The 21,104-nt window shown below is 60.4% G+C and overlaps 1 protein-coding gene across 8 annotated transcripts in view; it reads right to left on the reverse strand.

The window, feature by feature from the left end:
• Positions 1–4,129: 4,129 nt before the first annotated feature.
• Positions 4,130–21,104, reverse strand: part of BRD1 (bromodomain containing 1) — a 34,985-nt gene continuing 18,010 nt past the window's right edge. For 2 of the 8 annotated variants that reach the window (XM_082348987.1, XM_082348985.1), the window contains exons 6-13: positions 20,458–20,770; positions 18,761–19,021; positions 13,515–14,009; positions 7,600–7,741; positions 7,076–7,203; positions 6,647–6,756; positions 6,275–6,429; positions 4,130–5,580 (exon numbers count right to left, since the gene is read on the reverse strand). In XM_082348987.1, coding sequence (XP_082205113.1) covers positions 5,397–5,580; positions 6,275–6,429; positions 6,647–6,756; positions 7,076–7,203; positions 7,600–7,741; positions 13,515–14,009; positions 18,761–19,021; positions 20,458–20,770 — 1,788 coding nt within the window. In that variant the 3' untranslated portion in view covers positions 4,130–5,396. Of the gene's footprint in view, positions 5,581–6,274; positions 6,430–6,646; positions 6,757–7,075; positions 7,204–7,599; positions 7,742–13,514; positions 14,010–18,760; positions 19,022–20,457; positions 20,771–21,104 lie in introns of those variants that run through there. The other 6 variants (XM_082348986.1, XM_082348989.1, XM_082348988.1 and 3 more) reach the window with 6 other exon arrangements.

Genomic DNA, 21,104 nt, shown 5'->3' on the forward strand with positions numbered 1-21,104 from the left:
TGCAGTCTCAGAGCACTGATGAATTTTTAATTTTCAATATCTTTGTGTATATTGCTTTTTAAGACCAAAGAAAATAACTCCACCAGGATACCAAAGCATTTATTTTTAAATACAAGTCTCGTGTGTGAGCTGGCGGAGATAACCATGAAATTGTGCCCACGCTGAGCCCTGTAACTCAGCAGTAATCAAGTGTTTTGACCACACGACCACCGAGTTTGTTTTTATTGAAATGATGCATTTTTAAAGTGAGCGTCTGGGTTACAAACAGCTGGGATGGGAGAGTAGAGGAGGCAACACGATGTGCCCCGAGGAGTCCCCCCACCCGAGTCAGCCCAGGCCCCTCCGGGCCATCCCAGTGTCCCCCGACCCGAGGCCGATCCCCCCGCAGCCCCTGCTGCCCAGCCATCCAGGAGACCACGTCTGTCCACTCGGCACCCCCGCGCTTTTACGTGGAGACCGGGCGCGGCTGCCTCCACGGGACCCCAGGCTGGGCCCCGCCAGCCTCACTTGGAGGGACCCTCTCAGCCACCTGGCTCTGGACACACTCCCGGGGATCAGGGTCTCTGCACACAGTTCCCACAAATGCAAGCAAGTCCCCCCTTTGACACAAACGGCGGCATACCCTGCTCATTCTTCCCCGCTTTGCGTTTTACGCTTTATTTTGGAGATTTTCCGCATGAGTATATAAAGCCCTTCCTCACTCTTTGCAACGGCTGCCGAGGACTCCACCGTGTAGGTGTGTCTCCGTTGATCTCGGCAATCCCCTGTGGATAGACGTTTAGGTTGTTTCTAACCTTTTGCTTTTACCAAAATGCTGCCACCTGACAGAGTCATTTCACACTGGTGAGAATGTATCTGAAGGATGAATGCTCAGAGGTAGAACCACAGTCTGATGACCGGTGTGGATTCCTCCCCAGGGGGACCAGCTCAACCACTCACCCACCAGCAGCGTCTGAAAAGGCTCATCCCCCTCCCTTGGACATTTCCTGTGGTTTTGTTTCTTTGCCAACCTGACAATTTAAAAATGGCCTTTACGGTGCAGTTTTAATTAGCATTTCTATTACTATGAGTGAAATGAAGCATTTTTTAATATGTTTAGAACCATTTGTATTCACGTTTCTGTGAAATGAGTCCATTGTTTGCCCGTTTTTTTCTATCCTATTGGTGGTCTTTTTAAAACTGATTTGTAGAACTTTTATTTCTTAAGGAAATGAGTCCTTTTTCTGTGGTTTGAGTTGCAAATATTCTTCCAAAGTGGTCTTTTGACCTTGTGAATGATGGAATTTTTTTGACCATGCCCGCACAAATTTTTTGATTTTACATTGTTAAATATGTTGATACTTTCTTTTATGGTTTCTGGAGGTTGTGTCATATTTTAAAAGATCATCTTCACTCCATGGTAATAAATAATCACTCCACGATTTTTTCTGGAATTTTAATGATTTCATTTTGACCCATTTGATATTTACCTGCTCTAAAGAAAACAACTGTGGCTTTAAAAGGTAATGTTTCTATCACATAAAAAAATCTGCAGGCCTGGTAGTGTCAACAAAAAAATTAATCAGTCGAGTGCTTCCCTGGTGGCGCAGTGGATAAGAATCCGCCTGCCAGTGCAGGGGACGCAGGTTCGATCCCTGGTCGGGGAACTAAGATCCCACATGCCGCGGGGCAACTGAGCCCGCACGCCACAACTACTGAGCTCGCACGCCACAACAAGAGAGCCCACGTGCCGCAACTGCAGAGCCCACGCAACCTGGAGCCCACGCGCTGCAACTAGAGAGAGAAAACCCGCACGCCACAACTAGAGAGAAGCCCGCGCATCACGGCAAAGAGCCCCGCGCGCCGCAATGAAAAGATCCCGCCTGCCCCAATGAAGATCCTGTGCGCCGCAACTAAGACACAATGCAGCCAAAATAAAATTAAATTAAAAGAAAATAAATAAATAAATAAAAGAAAAATTAATCGGTCGATCTACGAAAGAAATGCAACATTTTATTTAAGCCAAATTTGAGGATTATAACCCGGGGAAGAGCATCTCAGAAAGCTCTGAGAACTGTTCCGCCCACTAGAAGTCAAGGCACAGTTATATAAGGTTTTTGAGACAGAGGGCTGTACATCAAATGACGTATTATTGACAATTTACACAATCCAGATCTAAGCGTCGTTGTGGGCCCTTAGGAGATCAAGAAGGAAATTTATCTTTAAGGAGTTGTCTTGTTGATGCCGGGAGAATATTGTTCTTTATGGTTGAGCAGGCATTTATGCCAGTGGGGAAGGTGTGGTCGATGCATCATGCAGACACACAATGCGCAGTAAGGGGGAGAGAGGGGGCCAAAGGGCAGAAAAAATTTTTTGTTTAAATTTTTTTTGTCTTGCCATAAAATATGAATTGTATTTCACAACAGGAAAGCTCTGTGCTTATATCAAAGGCCCAAGCTCCATCAAGCTTGTGACTCTGCCACTTTCCACATGGTCCAAAATGGCTGCTCCAGTTCCAGCCACCACATGGACATTCCAGCCAGCAGGAGGAAACTCCTCCCACATGGAGGACATTTCCTGGAAGTGATGCTCCCAGTTACTTCCCATTGATCTTGTCTCCTGGCCTCACCTCACTGCAAGGGAGCTCCCCTGGGGGTCCCAAGAGGGGCCGGGGTCCGAGCAAGGGTGGCAAGACCTGCCCCACAAGTCTGTGGGGTGCAGGGGTGTGTGGACAGTCTCTCCCCAGCCTGGGGTCAGCCCCTGGTTTGGGGGGAAGGGTTTGGGGGAGACCTCTGCCCCCCATCCCCCAAGAAGCCAGACGCACCTGGTCCAGGAGCAGGGAGTCTGTCCTACCCGCAGAGCACACCTGGAAGGGGGACACCGAGAGGACACGTCTGGGGTGGGGGACCCCAGAGAGGGCTTGTTGGGGGGATGCGAGAATCCCTGTCTGCTTCGGGGAAACCCTGAGTGCCGCCCACAGAACTGGGGAGGGGGCCACGCCGAGTGGTTGGACCCTGCCTGGGGGGACAGGGCCGGGAGCCCCAGTCACATGACGTGTCTACACCTCCTTGGACACGAAACGCCCCAGCGCCGGGCTGTAGTTCTGCCCCTGCGCTGGGAGCTGGACGGCGGGGGTGGGGACTCCGGAGGCTCAGGCCCCACCGCCCAGACCACAAGACCCCAGTGTCCCCCAGAGTCCCCAGCCCTGCGGCCTCAAGTCTGCAGGGCCAGGGCCCCAGGCAGCGGGTCACACGGGATTAACTGCAGGTCTCGAGGAGAGACCGCCAGCCTCCCACGGGCTGGGCTCCGGCCTGAGGCGCCCCAGCGCCCCTGCTGGGTCCTCGCCCCCAGCTGCCCTTACAGACGCCCCTGCGCTCTGAAGCTGCCCTTTCTGCCCACCCGCCCAGAGGCCCTCTAAGAAAGAAGCCACAGCCAGGAGCGCCAGGGCCCCCGGGGCTGGATCCAAGAGGGCAGTGGGGCCCAGGAGGTCCCGCTAAGGACACGGGGCGCCCTCAGCCCTGCCCGCCAGGTCCCTGCTCAAGGTTGGGGCCACGGCACAGCCACGCCTTGGGTGGGGTTGGGCAGCCAGTGCTGGGCCGAGTGAGCTTCCGAGACGGGGGGCTCCTTGGGGCTGCCCCGGCCCGGCAGGGGCCCCAGGTACGGGTGAAGAGCTCCCGGGACGCTGACTTCGGTGCTGACACCACAAAGCCCCGGGCAAACGGGGACAGGCTGGACGCCCGCCCAGTGGGCCCAAGCAGCGGCAAGGGCCAGCTCCAGCGGGGCGGGCAGAGCTGAGCGCGCAGGAGGCCCCACCACGAGCCCGGACACGTCCTGGCGGCCAGGGGGGCGGGGCTCCGTGTAAACCCCAGCAGCAGGACTCGGCGCCAGCGGAGCTCAGGCCGCAGCAGCCCCGCGCGACCTCCGCCGTGACCGTGACCGTGGGGCAGCGGGGGCAGAGGCGGCCCCGGGTGCAGCTCCAGGCTCTGGGGCAGGAGCTCCGGCGTGAAGACCCCGTCCCTCCGTCCCTCCCGTCCCTTCTCCGACCACAGCCAGAGGCCTCGCCTGCGGCGACGTGGCCCCAACAGGCCTTCCTCGAGGACCCCAGAACCACAGCAGAGAGAAAGCGTCCGTCAGACACGGGACAAAACTATCAAAGGAAGATGTTTTATTTTCAAGTTTCTATGGAGATGTTACAAACGACGCAGACTGAAAAGAAAAAAACATTTAAAAATTTTAAACTACCATTTTAAAATAAAAATATGATTAGGTAAAATAATAAATAATGACATCCCGTGACACTTTTTGAGATGAAGGTGGGTCGCGTGCCTCGGCTGCAGGGACCCTCGCCCCAGCCCCGGCCCGGCCGCCAGGCTGCACGCCCACCCGGCATTCTAATGATGTAGGAATGAAAGGGACACACCATCCAAATCTTGACTTTATTTTTTAATATAAAAAATGCAACTTTGGAAACCCACCCTACCTTTTCCCCTAACATAATGCTTTACCTCTTAAAAATAAAAATAAAGTACTAATTCTATATACATCACTGTGTACCATACAAAAATGTATCCAAAGTTTCTATTGCTACCAAAGTGTTCTAAATTAAACAAGTTACAGAAAGCCCCTCATTGTAAACAAAAGATTACAAGTTACAAAATCAAAGAACACACAGCCAGAGTCATTTATACAACCAACACATCCTGCTCCCGAAGCAAGTTGAATTTTTATGTGCCTGTATAAAAATGCATATCAATATACTTCTGCAAATTTATCTTTCATTATAAAGCAAATGAATACACTTTCTACAATAAATAATCCGCTGGGAGGCACACCCGTGGGAGGCTGGAGCGGACAGGCGGAGGCTGGCGAGTGGTCGAGGCTGGCGAGGCCCAGGGGAGGCGCCTGCCCCAGCCCTCACGGGGGCGGCGGAGTGTTTTTGGTGATTTGCAAGTGATGCACGCGGCATAAATTTATTCTCCACCTCTTTCCACAAAGTACCATTCAAAATAATGTCATTTTCTTTCTTAAAATACACATTTGTCATTGTAAATTTACATCCCATCTATTAAATAAGTGGTACTCTGTGTAAAGAGTATGATTTACAAAATTATTAAACATTCAAAAGTCTTTAAAAAAAAAAAAAAAACAAGAAAAAAACCAGCTACAGATCAAAGAAAGTGACGCCGGCAGCGCCCTCTGGAGTGACCTGTGAGGGGCACAGAGCTGCACTCCGGGGACGCGCCCACGCCATTCACAGAGCGCCCAGACGGGGATGATTTCATAGAAAACTGGGAAATAAAACCTCCCCCTCCCTGGGAGAAAGAATTAAACTACACCTAAAAATCAGAATAAGTTAAGTGGTGAACAATATACAGTATGTACAGCGTATCGACACTATGGACAAGGCCACGGCCGCGTCAGTCTATGTCGCTGAGGTCGCTGGCCGGCTCCCCATGCACGCGGCTCAGGTGGTTCATGGCGCGGTCGAAGGCGATCCTCACCGCCTTCCGGATGCTGGAGTTCCTCCCCTCCATCATCTTCAACTTGTCTATCGTCTCGTCAATGCCGAGGGGAACCATCTTGGACTTCGGGAGCCACTGCCTTTGAAGGAAGAGAATGGACCGTGAGGCCGCGCAAGTGTCAACCTGCCCCTCGGCCACCGCGCACACACCCAGCCCCCACGCCGTCGGGCACTTCAGGCCAAGCGGCATCTCGGAAAGCGCCCCCGAGCACGGAATCGGTGGTCACCTCCTCTCCTCGGCGTCACTTCCCGGGGGACCGCTGCAGCCCTCCGCCGTCCATGCCACGCCTGGGTGGCCACCAAGGGGGGCACACACACGCGACAACGGGCACACACACACACACACACACATACAGACATACGCTCGACACATGCACTCACACGGCAAGGGGTGGAGGGCAGGGCCACGGGTCCAGAAGACCCACTGCGCCACAGGGAACCCAGCAGGGGGGCGGCCCGGGTCAGCAGGAGGAAGAGGAAGCTGGGGGCAGGGGTCAGCAAGACACACAAACCCAATGCAGCCGCACGGGACACTGCGGCCGGCTCCCCACCGAGCAGCTTCGGGCACAGAAAGGGCCACAGTGCAGAGGGCAGAGGAGCCTGGCGCCAGAAGGGCGGGGGGGGCGGCTCCCGCATGCACTCAGGTCAGGGTCTGGACCGCGGCACGTCGAGGGCCGAGGCAGGGGCATCCCCTGGCAGAGCGCAGGGGTCTGGGAGCCCGTGTGAGGCCCATCGGGACCACATGGGCCCACACAGGACCCGGCGGGCGCTCACCAGCTTCTCTTGTTGTCGAAGAACAGGACAAGGAAGAGCTTTTCGTCCGCCTTGGTCTGCATGTGCTCGCCGATCTTCAGCACGTCCAGCGGCGGGGCCGGGATGGTGACCCCGTTGTGGTGGCCAGGCACACGCGGCATCTTGGGGTCGATGATCTGCCGAGGGAGGACACGGGGTCACGGCGGAGCCCTCGCACCCCGTGCCCTGGAGCAGGCCAGGGCCTGGCGAGAGGGGGGTCTGAAGGAACTCCGCCCACACCCCGACACCCCCCGTGTGTGTCTCTCGGCAGGTGGTCACAGGATGCCTGTCCCAAGGGCCCGGGGACACGGCCACGCGGCTCGGCGCCCCCACCCCACTGGCTCCGCGGCTCACCAGGGCCGGGTACGAGGGGTAGCCGCTGCACTTGGCCCACACGACCTTCAGGGGCTCAAGGACGGAGGCCGCAGCGTCAGTTGAAATCCACATGCTGTTCTGACCAACTTCTGAGGAGAAGAGGGAAGGAGAGAAGGGAGTCAGAAGGGCAGGGCCCCCGGGACCCAACACGCTGCACAGCTGAGGCCGCCCCAGGGCGGCAAGACGGGCCTGGGGGTGCGCCCGGCCCGGCCTGAGGGCGCGAGAGCCCGGGGAAGGCAGAGGGCCGGCTCAGCGCCCGCCGTGGTGCTGAGGGCCTCGGCACCCGCCCTCAAGCCGCGACACCGCGTCGCCCTGCACCCCGCCCCTCCCCCAGCTCCAAGGCCTCCGGCCCCTGGGTCCCCAGCATCTCCCGCTCCGCGCACGAGGCGGCGGCGGGCGTGGACGCACCGGCCGCGATCCGGGCTGCCTTGGCGTAGTTCCCGTTCTCGATGCAGGAGATCAGCGCGCTGCGGTCCTCCAGCGTGTGCCTGCGGACCAGGGCGGGCTTGCCCCGGCCGCACGGGGGCGCGCTAAAGCTTCAGGAGGGAAAGAGGGGCCCGTCAGAGCCCGGCCGCGGGCCCTGCACGAGGGGAGGCGGAGAGGGGTCAGGAGGGAAGGGAGACGGCAGGGCCGTGCTGGCCACCTTGTCTTTTTGGGCCACACCGCGTGGGATCTTAGTTCCCTGAGCAGGGATCAATCCCGGGCCCGGCAGTGAGAGTCCTAACCACTGGACCACCAGGGAATTCCCAGCCACCATCTTGGTAAAGGCAAGACTCAGCAGGAAAAACCAAGTGTAGACGTGACTCGTGCATTCGCCACTCGAGTTAGACTTGTATGGGGTTTGCCTTCCCACTTCCGGGGAAGTTCTACAAAGCAGGTGACTGCGGAGCCCCCCGCGGGCAGGCAGGCGGGTGGCTCGGGGCGGGGCCCACCTGGCGTCGCAGAGCGGGCTGCTGCTGGAGGAGGCGCTGGACTCGGAGGCGCAGCGGCGGCGGGGCGCGGCCGTCCTCCCCGGGGCGCCGCCCGGCCGCTCCTCCTGCTCGCTGCGCGCGGCCCCGAAGCCGTTGGCGAGACCTGCAACACAGGCGCGCACGCGGCCCTGAGCTCGGCTCACGGGGCCGGCGCCTGCGCCACCGCCCTCTAGCCCGGGGACGCCGCCAGACAAACGCGCCCTGCCCGCCCCAGCACCCAGCACGCTCAGAACACGGGACGGGGCACGGGGGGCGCCGGACGGAGATGACAAGCCACGGCCAAGTCAGCGCACACTGGTCTCCAGAAGGCGCTCTTAAAAAACAGGCCCCACAAAGGCAAGGAGGGCCTCCCGCGACTCCTTCCTGGACGGTCCACGCCCGCCGACAGAGGCCCCAAGTCCGGGCGGGGGCCCGGGAGGGGAGCCGCGGGCTTCTGGGGGGTCAGCTCGTCCATGTCCAAGGAAAACCTTCTTTCAAAACAAAGCACTAGCAGGAACCCCAAAAAACGCTCGCGACCCCCTGAAACCCAAGACGAGCGTCTCGTTCACGTGGCCGCCCTGTGTCCAGACGCCACGGAGACCCTCAGCACCAAGGCACACGGGTGAGGACGCGCCACCAGGGGGCCAGAACTCACGGGGGTCCGAACACCCAAGCAGCCCAACAAACCAACGGCTTCACCTTAGCACCTGAGAAGCGTTTTAATCGAGGCAAATCTCAAAAGCCAAACCACACATCCCGCCCCGAAAAGCCTGACGCCAGCAGGAAGCAGGACGGACACCCCAAGTCAGAAGGTGCCGCGAGCCGCAGCCTGTGTCCGGCGCCGCCAGGCCCGGCCCGGCCCCTCGGGGTGCGACAGCCGCAGGGGAAGGCGTTTTTCCCCAGAAAAGAATCCCATTCCTCGTGCTTCAAAATTTTTTAAATCCATTTCTTCAAAACATTTTTTTTTGAAGTAGTTAGCCAGATTACAGGGTTTTCTCTTCTGCTTCACGTTACTTTCCTGTAAACAAAGGGAGGCGAGTACACCTAGACAGACGGCCGCTGCTGAGCACAAATGCAGAAGAGAGCACGCTCTGCTGCTCCTGAAGAGAACGAGGCCCCCAGCTCTCCTGACGTGAGCCACTCAGACGTCCTGCTCTGGCTCCGCCAGACTCGATGCCACCGGCGGCTACAGGAAAAGCTTAGCGTTTTCCGTTTCAGACCTAATTCGTATTTATAAGTAGTACCTGCAGACAGTGGCGGGTGCTGCACTCATTTTCGGAACTTGGACCAAACCACCTCAGGAAGGCAGGCCCGTGAAACGGAGCGGCTGGGCCAAGGCTGCGGGGCAGAACCACGGCCGCTTCTCGTGGTCCCAGCCCGTGGGGCCCAGGTCCGCCAGGAGGGGCCGCGCTCACGCAGGCGCACGCCCACCACCAGCGGGGCTACAAGACCCCACCGGTACCCCCCGGGGAGGCCCCAGGACAGCACCCGACACTGGGCCAGGTCCAGAGGCACCGTGCGGCGGCAGCCCAGGGGACAAGGACACGCAGCCACCAAGCTGCTCCAAGCACAGCCAGCGGGGACGGCCTCCCCCTGCGCCCAACCTCCCGCCGGCAAAGCGGGCTGCCCGTCCACCTCTCCTGGCAGAGCAGGAAGAGGGGCCCTAGAAGGTGACGGGGAGCCTCACTGCGTGTGCCAGGTGCCCGGCGCCTGGGAAGAGCTGGGGCGAGCGATGCACGGGGCCTGCCATCCGCGACCCCCCATCCCAAGGCAGGAGGCGGCACCCAGGAAGGGCAGGGCGCCCGTCACAGGACGCGCGTGGTGAAGGTCAGACGAAGGACGGGCCTCCTGACTGCGGAGAAAGGAGAGGGGAGACCGGCCCCGGCTCCAGGGCACCGAGCAAGGCTGCACTCATGTCGTCCCCAGGGAGACGGCACAGACATCACCCACATGGCATGCATGGTGACAAGTGACACCAGGGGGAGAAGATCCAGAAGTGAGGAGTCCTCAACTGGGAAACAAGAGGACATGCACGTCTCCCTAAGGACGCAGAAGACACACGCCCCCAGGGTGACCAGCTAGTCACATATGGTTTTCCCCGTGTCACCCAGTGAGCAGCAAACAAGCCCAAGGGCATGAGACCGCGGGGCCAGAGCAGGGCCAGGCTCCGCGAGCCACCCCACGCCACCCAGAGGCCTGCAGGGACCTGCAATGACACTCAGTGGGCAGGGTCACAGGCCTGCACAGGGGCGGGCCCAGAGCCACAGGCAGGCACAGGTGCCCCCGCAGTGCCTCCAAGAGCCAGGTTAGTGCCCGGCGAAAAGTGCCTTCAGGGACAGGCCAACGCCCCCCAGACATGAGCTGCACCCCCAGAGCCCCTGGGAATCAGGGCTGACGCCTCGGGCGATAGAGGAGGCACCCGGGAGTCTAAACTCCCTTCTCTGCCCCAAAGGAGGACACGCCGAGCGGGGAGTCCCGGCCCAGCCGCAGCTCAAGGCCGTCCAGGCGCCCCCGGGCCTTCCAAAACGCGGGTCGGTGTGGCTGCGGCGACCTACATCCTGAACGCCTCGCACCCGCCGGGTGGCAAGAAGCCTCCAGGTGCTCCCACAGGGGTGCCGGGCACCCGAGGTCCACCCCGCCACGCCCTCGCCGGGCCGTGAAGACCTCCTGGACGGCAGCCCAGCAAGAGGCACAGCGACAGGAGCGGCTGCGCTCCCCGCCAGCCCCACGGTGTGGACGCAAGGGCTCCCCTCACACGACACAGGGTCAGGGCCAGCGGGCACAGGGACTGCAGCCAGCCTCTCGGAGCAGGGGGCACGCCTGTTACTCTGGTTACAAGTTTTTATTTTTACTGTTGGCAACAGAATTGCATTTTTTATGCGTTTTTCCACCTTTCAATAAAAACACAGAAGCACATCAAGTAAGATCCCAACACCCTGCTTTTGCTCAGACCGGCTCCAAGAAGACGCAGAAGCGTGGAAGGCTCGCCAGGACACCCAGCACGGGATGCCCCCAGGCCCGCAGCCAAGACGTCCGCTCGTGGCGACCAGAGACAGAACTGTGCCTCCCCGAGAGCCCCGGGGACGAGCGGGAGGAGGAGCCAGAGGAGAGACAAGCGAAGGGAGGGTGGGCCCGGCGGGAGCCAGGAGGCGCTAACGGCAGGCAGCGAGGGGAGACGGGGCTGACGCCACGTGGTCCGGCACCGTGTGCGGCCTGCACAGTCCTTCCCGAGCCCAGGGCCCAACCCAGAACCCCTGGTCATCTCAGACCGGTCCTGTGCCGGCCGAGGGGGGCTCAGAAGCTCTGTCCACGTGAGCCATCTGCGGACGCAGCAGCCTCTCCAGGCACCTCGGCCCGAGGCTTCCTTCTGCATCGCCACCCTACCCACGGGGAGGCCGAGCGACGTCCCAGCCAGCTGGAAGACGGGTGCCGGACCTGGCACCTGCGGGCGTCTGGCTGACTGACAGAGGGGCGGGAGGGGTGGGGCACAGCTCCTCCGAGGGCTGGTGTTTGTGTTTCTGTTTGGAGGGCGGCTGAACGGACGCGTCCAACGTCATCCCCAAGAACTGGGTGGAACGCAAGGGTGCAGGGATCCTTCTGCGTTCCAAAATGACCGCGTAGCAGAACTCCAGTCCAAGGTGAGTGAAAGAAAATAATTAGGATCCAAAGAGTGAACTACCCAGCATGTTAGTAGTTAAAATGAGACCCTGGAACACAGCGAAAATTTAGTCGGACTGCAGGCCCCGCACAGCAGCCTCCTGCCTGAGCAGCCTGCAGACTCGGCGAGAGGCGCAAGCGCACACGGCCCTCCACGCGCACGACCGGAGCCACGCGCAGGCATCGCAAGCGAGGAGACGGGCAACGCGGTGCCCTGGCCTGGGGCCCACGAGCCAGCGGTCACAGAAGGAAGCCGGGAGACACGCAGGCCCTGGCGGCACGGCTCCAGGAGGAGCGGCCAGCGTGCCGCCGCCGCCCGCGGGTGCTTCCGGGCGGAGGCCTGAGTGCCCGCAAGGAACAAGGCGGGGCCCACCCTAACCCGGAGGCCCTGCAGCACACGGCGGACAGCCGCGGGCTCCCTACGAGGCAGAGCACGCAGACGGACCCTTGGAAAACAGAAGGTCCGGAAAACCCCGAGTCCCGAGGCTGCGGAGACTGCCGCTCGGGGCAGGAGACCTGGCCGCGGAGCCCACGACATGCCCGGGCGACGGGCCGGCCGAGGGCCGAGCAGACCCTGCGGACTCACCGCACACCACTGAAGGCACCGCCACCCTGGAATGGGAAGCAAAGGGCTCCGCCTGAGCCAGGCCACAGGGGCCGACACCTCGGACGCGTCCCGGCCCTCATACAAGGCCTGCGGGAAACTCCTCCCGGCCTCGACCATCACCACCGAGTACCTGCAAAATCCTCGGCTCAGACGCGGAAACCGGAAGGAGGGGACGTGATTTTCTACAAGGGACCTTCGGTGAGGGAGTCCAAGAGGCCCCCGAAAGCCCGACGGTTGAAGGCCCACGGAGGGGCAACGGTTCCAGAAGAACAGCCGGGCGGCAAGGGCCACGTCGGGGCCTGGCAGCCCACCCCCCGGACACCAGCTTCGCCGGGGGCCCTTGACCGCAGTGCCCTGCGCAAGCTGCACCAGAACACGACGCCCTGACTCGCCTCCCGGTGCAGATGCCGGGACCCTCCAGTGTGCTTGAAAACCAAGCCCAGAGTCTTGCGCTAAACTCGGCCGAGAAAGGCCCCAGGGTAGTTAAGGAGCCCCGAGCACTGGCACAGGCTCCGTCTGTATCTGAATCCTGGACACACTCAAGCAGCTGGCAGTGCTCAGAAATGAAGTTTTAACAAATTATCAAAAAACACCAACTTGATATTGATCCATCAAACTAAAAGCTCAAAAGTGTAACGTTTCAATAAAACTAATTGTATGTGCAAAAGTGTACTGTGGAAGAACAGTCTGTCTGTCGAGGTGCAGGCGACACACCTCCCCGTAAGCCGGGCTGGAGCCGTCCTCTCCAGGGTGGACGCCCGGGACCGAGCCACCCCAGCCGGCCCCACGAACCCGTGGCTCAAACTCAGTCAAGCGCCGGAGGAGGAGACGCACTTCTCTGTCTGGATGTGGCAGATGGACCAGCAGCAGACAAGCCGGCTCTGGTCCACGTCCAGGACCAAAGGAAGCTCAGACCGCCCCCAGGAGACAGCCCCGCGGGCCCGCCGCCGTGGAGGGGCGCAGACGACAAACGGCTAGGTTACCAGCACAGAAACCCCTTGCCTCCCGGCGGGAAGGCTGGAAACAGGCTTTGAAGGAGCAGGAAGGTGCCTCCTGCAAACACAGCTAGAGGGAAATTCCTGACTCTAACGTGGACGTAGCACGTGGATGTCTGGGTGAGTTAATTAGACAAACTTAAGCCATAAAAGCTTAGTAGTAAATGAGAAACACTTTCAAGTGTTATCTCAGCAGGAGATAGCCCATCGTGCGTGTACCAACCAAGCCACACAGGACGGCGAGAAAATGTCAAAGTACGCTTTAAGCAAGTGGGGGACACACCGCGTTTAGCCCAGACCCTGTGGGCCTCAGAAGGGAGGCCCGCAGGACGCCGCCGTCACCCGCGGCACCTGGACCCGCCCACACGCACAGCACGGCGAGGCACCAGCCACGCTCGGAGGCCCGCCTGGGTCCAGACTCTCCAAGGGCAGGGACGAGCAGGGCCCCCGCCCCCCCCCCAAGGTGGCACCACCTCAGACCTACGATTCAGGGCTTTTCAAGGAAAAACACCATCTGTCTTCTTACGCGGACAACAAAGTGCAAAGCACCGAAGCTGCTGGCACACCCCCCGCCGCCCCCACCCACCCCACCCCCACCCCGCCCCGAGACAGAACGCGGCGGCCGGCGCGGCATTTACCTGTGTCCAGGCGCTTTCCCGGGGACCCCTCCTCCACCTCGGAGTCGCCGCAGGTGCTTCGCGACCTTTTTCTTGGCTGCAGAAGAGTCTCCAACCTCGGAAGGACTACAGACAAAAAGGTTTTGGTCCCTAGCTGAGGAGAAGTTGGCTGGGTTTCAGTGTTCTTGGCAGACTTTGGGGGGCTTACACTTTTCGATTTGCAGAAGAGAACAGAAGTGCGTCTGTTTACATCGCTTGATGGCTCCGCCACCGCGGAGGCCGCCGCCGGCGCATCGCCACTACTGGCGAGGGTGGGCTCTGGAGGGTGTCCGATTACCAGTGCGCTCTGAGTGCAAGTGCTATGTGATTCATTACCAAATGTGACTCTTTTGAATAGTTTACTCTGCTCTGGGTTGAGTTCTACTGGTTTGAGGGTTGGTGGTTCTGAATTAGTCTCCGAGTTTGAAGGAAGAGGTAATGCATCTGATGGTTCAAGTTTAGGGGGAGATTTATCTCCTGAAAAAATTATAAATAAAGTGATTTTTGAAAACTGATAATTATAAAATCTATCATAAAACTTACTATAAATGTGAAGTCCACCAAATACTAATTCAATTCAGGAAACACAGCATCACACGTAACTGTCTGCAAGCAGCCGCGGGTCACCTGTGTGCGCTTCCCTAACACCGAGGCCGTGGCGCCTGGCGCCCAGGTGTCCAGAGTTACCCTCTGAAGACAGCCGTGAGGACCACCGCACATGCGCCAGCATCAAGACATCATTCGAGCTCATGACAGTTTCTGCAATCAACATTCACTTACCTTGAGGAAGAAAAATATTTCACGTAACTAAGGGGTTCTAAGCGGGCATTCCCACAGTCCTGACCTGGTCCACAAGGTTAGCAGACAGAAGGAAACAGCACGTAAATCTGATTTCTGACCAGGGCATTCTAAGTCGATGTCAAAAACAGGGAGTGGTGAGTGGCTGAGAACGATCCAGGAGAGCAGGAAAACTTCCCACTCGGTCCTCAGATATGCTAACTTCTGTGCCACCTCCAGAAACATTACAACCTAAGTTCTTTCTTCTAAGTCTGACTTTAAATACCAAAACACAATCTTCGGACAAAGACTATTTTAACCTCTTAAGAAAGGCTTTTAAAAATTACTAAGGTAGAAACAAGAAGCCTGAGAGCCAGCGTGTTAGCCCCAGGCCCCGGGAGGCTGGAGAAGCCTCTCCAGGGAGGACGGGGCTGGCCGGGGCGGGCACACCCTCTGGGATAAGCCACCGAGGTCTCTCTCTAGGCACGGCTGATACTGGCTTCAGGATGTATGACATAAAACAAGAAGGACACTAAGCAGTACATATCATCACCAAGTACAGTTTCTATTTTATGAAACCTGCAAATCTCCCCAAAACCGTCTGGAATACATAAGGTTAATATTTTAAATCCGAAGTCATTTTGACATTGAAAAGCTACACAACTTCTAAGGTTCGTTTATGTCTCCGAGCAAATGTTTCGAGAATTCTGCCAACTTATGGTGAGGAGAGCCAGCCAGGCTCGGAGCCCAGGAGGGTGGCACCGAACTGCAGGAGTGCTCTGCCCAGGCAGCTGTGGTCAGGCTCTGCCCCAGAGGGGCCTTTGCTTTCAAACACCACTCAAAGCCTGTTAAGGCATGTGACCTCGACTCAGAAAGTGAGCGGAGAGCCTCTCCTGGACCAAAAGCTGTTAGAAACGTCAGTTTCAGAAGGAGACACTGACTCATCTCGTGCGTGTGCGCAAACACCAGGGTGCGAGTCCCACTGACGGCGCTCGGCTGGTGAGGCAGCTCCCCCGCCCTCCGTTCGTCACCACGTGGGAACACTGACCAGGCGGGAACTCGGGACGTGCAGAGGGACCGCCGGGAGGCTTCCTGTCCCTCACTAGGAACGCCAAGGGCATCTTCCCAGGGGTGGGGCCCTCCTCCCTCCCTTCCCAGCAGGGGCCTCCTCTTCCCCCACCACTCCACCCCCCAGACCCACAGGGGCTCTCATGCTGACCTGACACCAAGGTGTCAGCATCCGCCGCAGCCTCGGCAGGCGGGGTACGCGGAGATGGCAGCGCTGCCCCCCGCCAGGCCCCCCCACTCAGCACGCAGGCTAGGCGACCTCAGGCCCCACCCCCAGGCTTGGCCGCTCCCGCCGCGGCAGCCGCCGCCCCGCCCCCCCCCAGGCGCCCACAGCCCTGGCCGCGCCCACGAGGCCCCGGACCACGTGGTCCACGGCGGACCGCGCCCACACCCAGCCCGTGCCAGCCGCGGGGGAGGGGGGGCTCATCAGAGGGGCCACCCGACCCTCCTCCTCCACGAAGGCTACGCTGTGGCACAGGGTCCTGCCATCTGCCGGGGCGGCTCACAGAGGCATGTCCCCAGCCTCTGGGGGCCGCGCAGTTGCAAAGTGGGTGTCAAGGACAGAAGCTGCTCAGGTGACCTGGTGCAAACCACCCCCACCACCAGCTACGGGCCCCTCACAGGCCACCGGCCCCAAGCCTCAGTGTCCTCGTCCGTCAGATTAGAACACACAGCACGGCAACCACTGACCCCGCCGCACTCGCCGCGCACAGAGCAGGTGCCAAGCGGGGCCCTGGGGGGGGCGAGGGGGGAGGTGCACACGGAGCCGACACGAGACCGCAAGTCCCTCCCTGTACAGTCACTGGCTGCGAACAATCACACGCCACTGAAATGCTCGTGAAAACCGCTCGATTAACTTCTAGAACAAACGCTCTTCGTCCGTGGCATAAACGAACGCAGAGCATCTGAAATAATCCTGTTCACAGGAGCTCACCGCGCACAGAACCGCCCGGCGGCTCCACTCGGGGTGCCCCACCTGCCCCACTGCTCCGGGGAGTCTGCGGGGCAGCTTCTCCGCCGTCCACACCCCTGGCGCCAACCCGCCCAAGAGACGCTTCCAAACCGAAGCCACAAACGGCCTGGGACCCAGCGAGGCACCTGTCTGGACACCGTGCCACCGACCCTCCCGAGTCAGGGGCCCCCGTCCTCACTCGAGCGTGCGCGCGCCATCCAGCCTCAGCTGCGCTGACCCTGGCAGCCCCTCTGGAGCCTCCAGGGAAGGAGACGGGCGCAGTCTTGAAACAGCGGAGACAGGGCTCGAACCCGAGCCTGGACCAAAACCCCGACAGCTAGAGGCAGATGCCCCTTGGCGACTCAGGCCCACGGCCTCGGCCACGCCGTCCTCGCTGCCCTGCCCCCCGCTGCTCGACGGAAACCTCGCCGTGTGTAAAACTGACGACCCAGGCACGAGGCTCCCCGGCTGAAGGCCCCAGACCAGCACCGCAGAGACGGCGGGCAGAGTGCGCGTGCGCCCGCCCCAAGCTGCGCGCAGCCCCACGCCCGCCGCCCCTGGCACCTGACGCCGGCGTCTCCTCCCTGCTCGAGTTTCCAACGGAAACCCCGTGAACATCAAATCACAACTAAGACCGCGTTTGATGTTGAGAAATCACTACTCTTTCAAGCGTGATGGATTGATATTGTGGTCGTGAGTCTTTCAGAAGATTCTTGAGTTTTGCCCCAGGACCGTGATCCCAAGTACGCGTTTCTACACTCATTCACAAATGGCTGCTTCCGCCGCCTCCACCAACCTCTGTGTCATCCTCACGACCCCAGCCCCACTGTCCGCAGGCCACGCCGCCACTTCACGGGGGGCGCCCCCCACCTTCCCTGACAAGCCCGGCTGTTTCTCCTCTCCACCCACACCTCTCCTTCCACGTGTCACTCTTAACCAGCACGGCTCCAGGCCTCCCTGCTCACGTCTGCCGCGCCTGCACCTGCTTCCTCCAATGTGGGCCAGCCCCACAGAACAGCGAGAGGGCCCGCCGGGGAGGCCCGCCCAGTGGGAGAGCTCAGAAGCTGATGGCGGACCGACCCGTCGACACGTTCTCCCCCCAACCCACTCTTTTGCACAAGAAGAGAAACACATGCCCTCAGCCGGAGGGGCAGCTCGGGCAGCAGGAAGGAGCCGGCTGGAAGGCAAGCAGGCGCCCACGCCAGAACCCACGCTCCAGGCCCACCCTGCACCCCGAGGACCCCTGAAGGCACAGAAGGGGGCACAGCCTGGGAACCCAGGTAGGCCCGGCTGTCGAAGGTCCCCTTGAGCAAGAGCTCCTCAGAACCAGACCCCCAACAGGCAGGGCCGGCGCAGGTGGCAGCAGGGAGGCTCCCCCAGACTCTACGGACCGAACGCAACTCCCGTCACCCAGGAGCAGCCGCAGCTGACAGCGCAGCCACGCACACAGAGCGGCCAGCGCGAGGAAAAGGCTGCAGAGCGACTCAGGGCCGCTCCCGGAGGGAGGAGAAAGCCCAGGGCTCCAGGTCCTTCCTGCCCCACCGCCGCCCCAGGCAACTGGATACGAAAGGAGGGGGACACGCAGGACTCTGCTCGGCCAGAGGGACGCCCAGCGCCAGCCCACCGCCCACTCACGGGCGCTCCTGCAGAAGCACACGCGGTCACCGCCAGGACGTGGCAGATCCGCAAGGCTGGCACCCGTCCACAGCACACCACGGTTCTTTTAAAAAGGTAAGCTGTGAAACAACTTGGCGTCTGGTTTTATTAACGTTTTTGTTATTCTTATCTGGACGCGGTGGGGAAAAAAATCAGGAAGACCGTAAAACAGCTGCCAACTGCTGTGTTGGCAGGGAGTCTGACTCCACGGCCTGTGTCGCCGCCTGAAACGTGCTGACCCTCAGCTGAGGCAAGGAGGGCAGGAGGGGAGGGCCCTCGGCCCGCCCTAGAGCTCCAGCCCCTGGAGGGCACCTCCCAGAGCCAGGGCTTAACTGGCGTCCACGGCCCGTCCTGCCGGGGAGGGGCTCCTCTGGGCGCGCGTCCGGCCCAGGCCTGTGCCCCACACGCTTGGCCCACGACGGAGCACGGGAGGGACCTTCGCACCCCCCAGGCCCTCCGCCCTCCCAGGAGCGTGTCGGTGAGAGGGCTGAGCGCAGCCGCGCGGGTCACCAGGCACCCGGTGAAACGACTCTGCTCCACTTTCCTGACCCGACACAGAGTCGTGCCCCCCGTCACTCTCCAACCACCCTGGCAAGGCTGTGGACGACCTAAACGGTGCTCTTGAAATAGTTTTCCAGAACCAAGTTGAGAAAAAAATCTCATTCCACGCCCTAGACTTTGTTAGTGCCCAAATGCGGCGCGGACGGCGCGGACGGCCTGGCGTTTGCCCGGAGGTTTCCGAGCGCTCCTGGCCCGCGCCCCCGAGCGTGCTTACCTTCCTCCCCGGTCTCCTGCCCCAGCTGAGCACCGTCCTCTTCAAAGCCTGCAGTACCTGACTCGGCGGCCGGGGGCTGGCTGTGCTGCTGGCTCAGCTTGTTGCGAAGGACGGCGATCTCCTTCTTCAGCAGCTTGGCTCGCTTGCTCCGCGACCCGCTGGACTTCATGGCGCACGTGAGGTCCAGCATGTCCAGCAGCTCCCTCAGCTGCTCCTCCAGGACCAGGTGGGCCCTGTTGGCCGGGTTCAGCAACCTGTCCACTGGAAGCAGAGGCACGGCCATCAGAAGCCTCAGACCACCCTGCCAGCCCCCACCTGCGCGCGGCGCCCACGAGGGCAGGGGCGGCGCCCAGGGACACCGAGCCCTCCTGCTGAGACCAGCCGCCCACGCCGAGCGAGGACTCCACGAAAGGGCCCGAGGGGGGTGTGGACTCCCCTCGGGCGCCAGCGTGGGGCGGCTGTGCGTGGCGCCTGGTGTCTGAGCTCAAGTCTCGGGCCCAGGCTGTTGTGTGGCTTTTTTAAAACTGGGCTGCAAGATTCACAGATAATTTGGAGTTTGGGGCCTATTTACTACAAAAATCGCTAGCAATTTCCATTTCAGCCAGACACCAAAATTCATAAAGCACAGATTATCTTAAATCAGTGAGAAGCGGCTAAGAAACAAAACGAGTCTACAGAAGCCCCTGCAGATAAAACTGGGACAAAAACGGCAGCGCGGCCGTCCAGACAAAGGAACACACCTCCCTCCACAGGCAAACCTTTTACTAAAGCACCGCCTCGCCTATGAGAAGAACGAGATGACGCTATAGGCAAACAAAGCAGAAAGCATCCCGACAAAACCCCGCAGGTAAGAAGGTTCGCGGAAGCAGAAGGCACGTCACTCGCGGAGCCTCACCACGGCGTCGGGTCCGCCCTCGTGCCACCCCAGTGCTGAGGAAGGAGCGGATTAGACTCCGCATCCCTCATTCTGTCCTCAGTGAGACCTGGGCGCCGAGGCACACGCAAGCACTCGCGGCGGCCCGCCCGGCCGTTTCCTGCAAGGCCCGACCTCCGCAGCCCCGCGCCCCGCGCCCCAGCCCGCCCGGGGCTCCTGTGGGGGCAGAGCCATGCAGCGAGGCAGCAGCTTCCAACGGTCGGATGAGTCAGCGGACGGCAGGCCCCCCAAGGCCACGGCGCAAGGAGTGCACCGCCGGGGAGAGGGCCCCGTGCCTGCGCCCCGCTCGCTTCCAAGCACAGCGACAGCCTTGCTCTGGCCACAGACGCCCTCCCAAGTCCGTCAGGGCCCATGTGGGCCCAAGGCCCCGGCTACACTGCTTCCTGGTCTGTATCAGGCCGACCTAGGCCGTCCTGCTCGGGGCCACGGGCCACGCGTCTCTCTCAAGTGGGCCTCTGAAACGTGGCTGCCCTGAACAGAGATGCGCTGAATGTAAAATACACACCACACGGCAAAGAGAAAATGAGAAGCCAGTGAAGGCAATCCTCTGTAATTTTCATGTCGTTTACATGTTAAAATCACCATACCGACACACAGTGGGTTAAAAATACGTTACTAAAATAAGTTTCGCCTGTTTTCCGCTTTTTCGCGAGGCCACTAAGAAACCTCAAATCTGCGTGTGGCTCCCATCCCCTCTCTCCTGGGCCCACCCGCGCGGCGTCCGCGGGGGGAGCACCGCCTGTCCCCGGACAGCCACGCTTACCGTCGTCCCAGGAGAAAGGCCGCCGGGGGGCCGCGGGGGGCCGCTCGGGCAGGTGCATGCCTGAGGCCTGCTCGAAGCCGACGCCGTCTGCCTGGCGCCTGGCCTGCCGGAGCACCGCGCCGCCCTGGTCGCGCAGCCGCACGGCCGCCCGGTAGAACACCGTGTCCTTGGCGTTGTACTTCATGCAGTTGTCCACGATGAGGTCAAAGTCCTCCTCCAGTTCCCCGAGGGTCCGGTACCCTTGCGCTTCTAACCGCTTCCGCATTGTGGCAAAGTCCATAGGGTGTTTAATGTGATCCAGATAATCCGGAACCTGATTCCAGGCAAGAAAACAGCCGTTTACAGACAAAACAGGATTCATTCATGTTACACAACCAGCACACCTGCCACGTAAGGCAGCTACACGTGCACATACACACGTGAACACACCCACACATACGCACAGTGCTCACACAGTACCAAGTGGCAGCAGTGAGACACACCCAACTGACGCCTGGGTCCTTCCAAGGACCCTCCCAGCCAAGGCCCCTGAAGTACAAACGCAGGAACCCGGCCCCGGGCCGGGCAGACACGCACTGGGAAGGGCTCTTTCTCCGTCCCTTTGGTCACGGCAGACGTGAGGAAGGACGGGGAGCACGCACGAGGGC

Source organism: Balaenoptera borealis, assembly GCF_965194805.1.
Source record: "Balaenoptera borealis genome assembly, chromosome: 13".
NCBI classification, from domain to species: domain Eukaryota; kingdom Metazoa; phylum Chordata; class Mammalia; order Artiodactyla; family Balaenopteridae; genus Balaenoptera; species Balaenoptera borealis.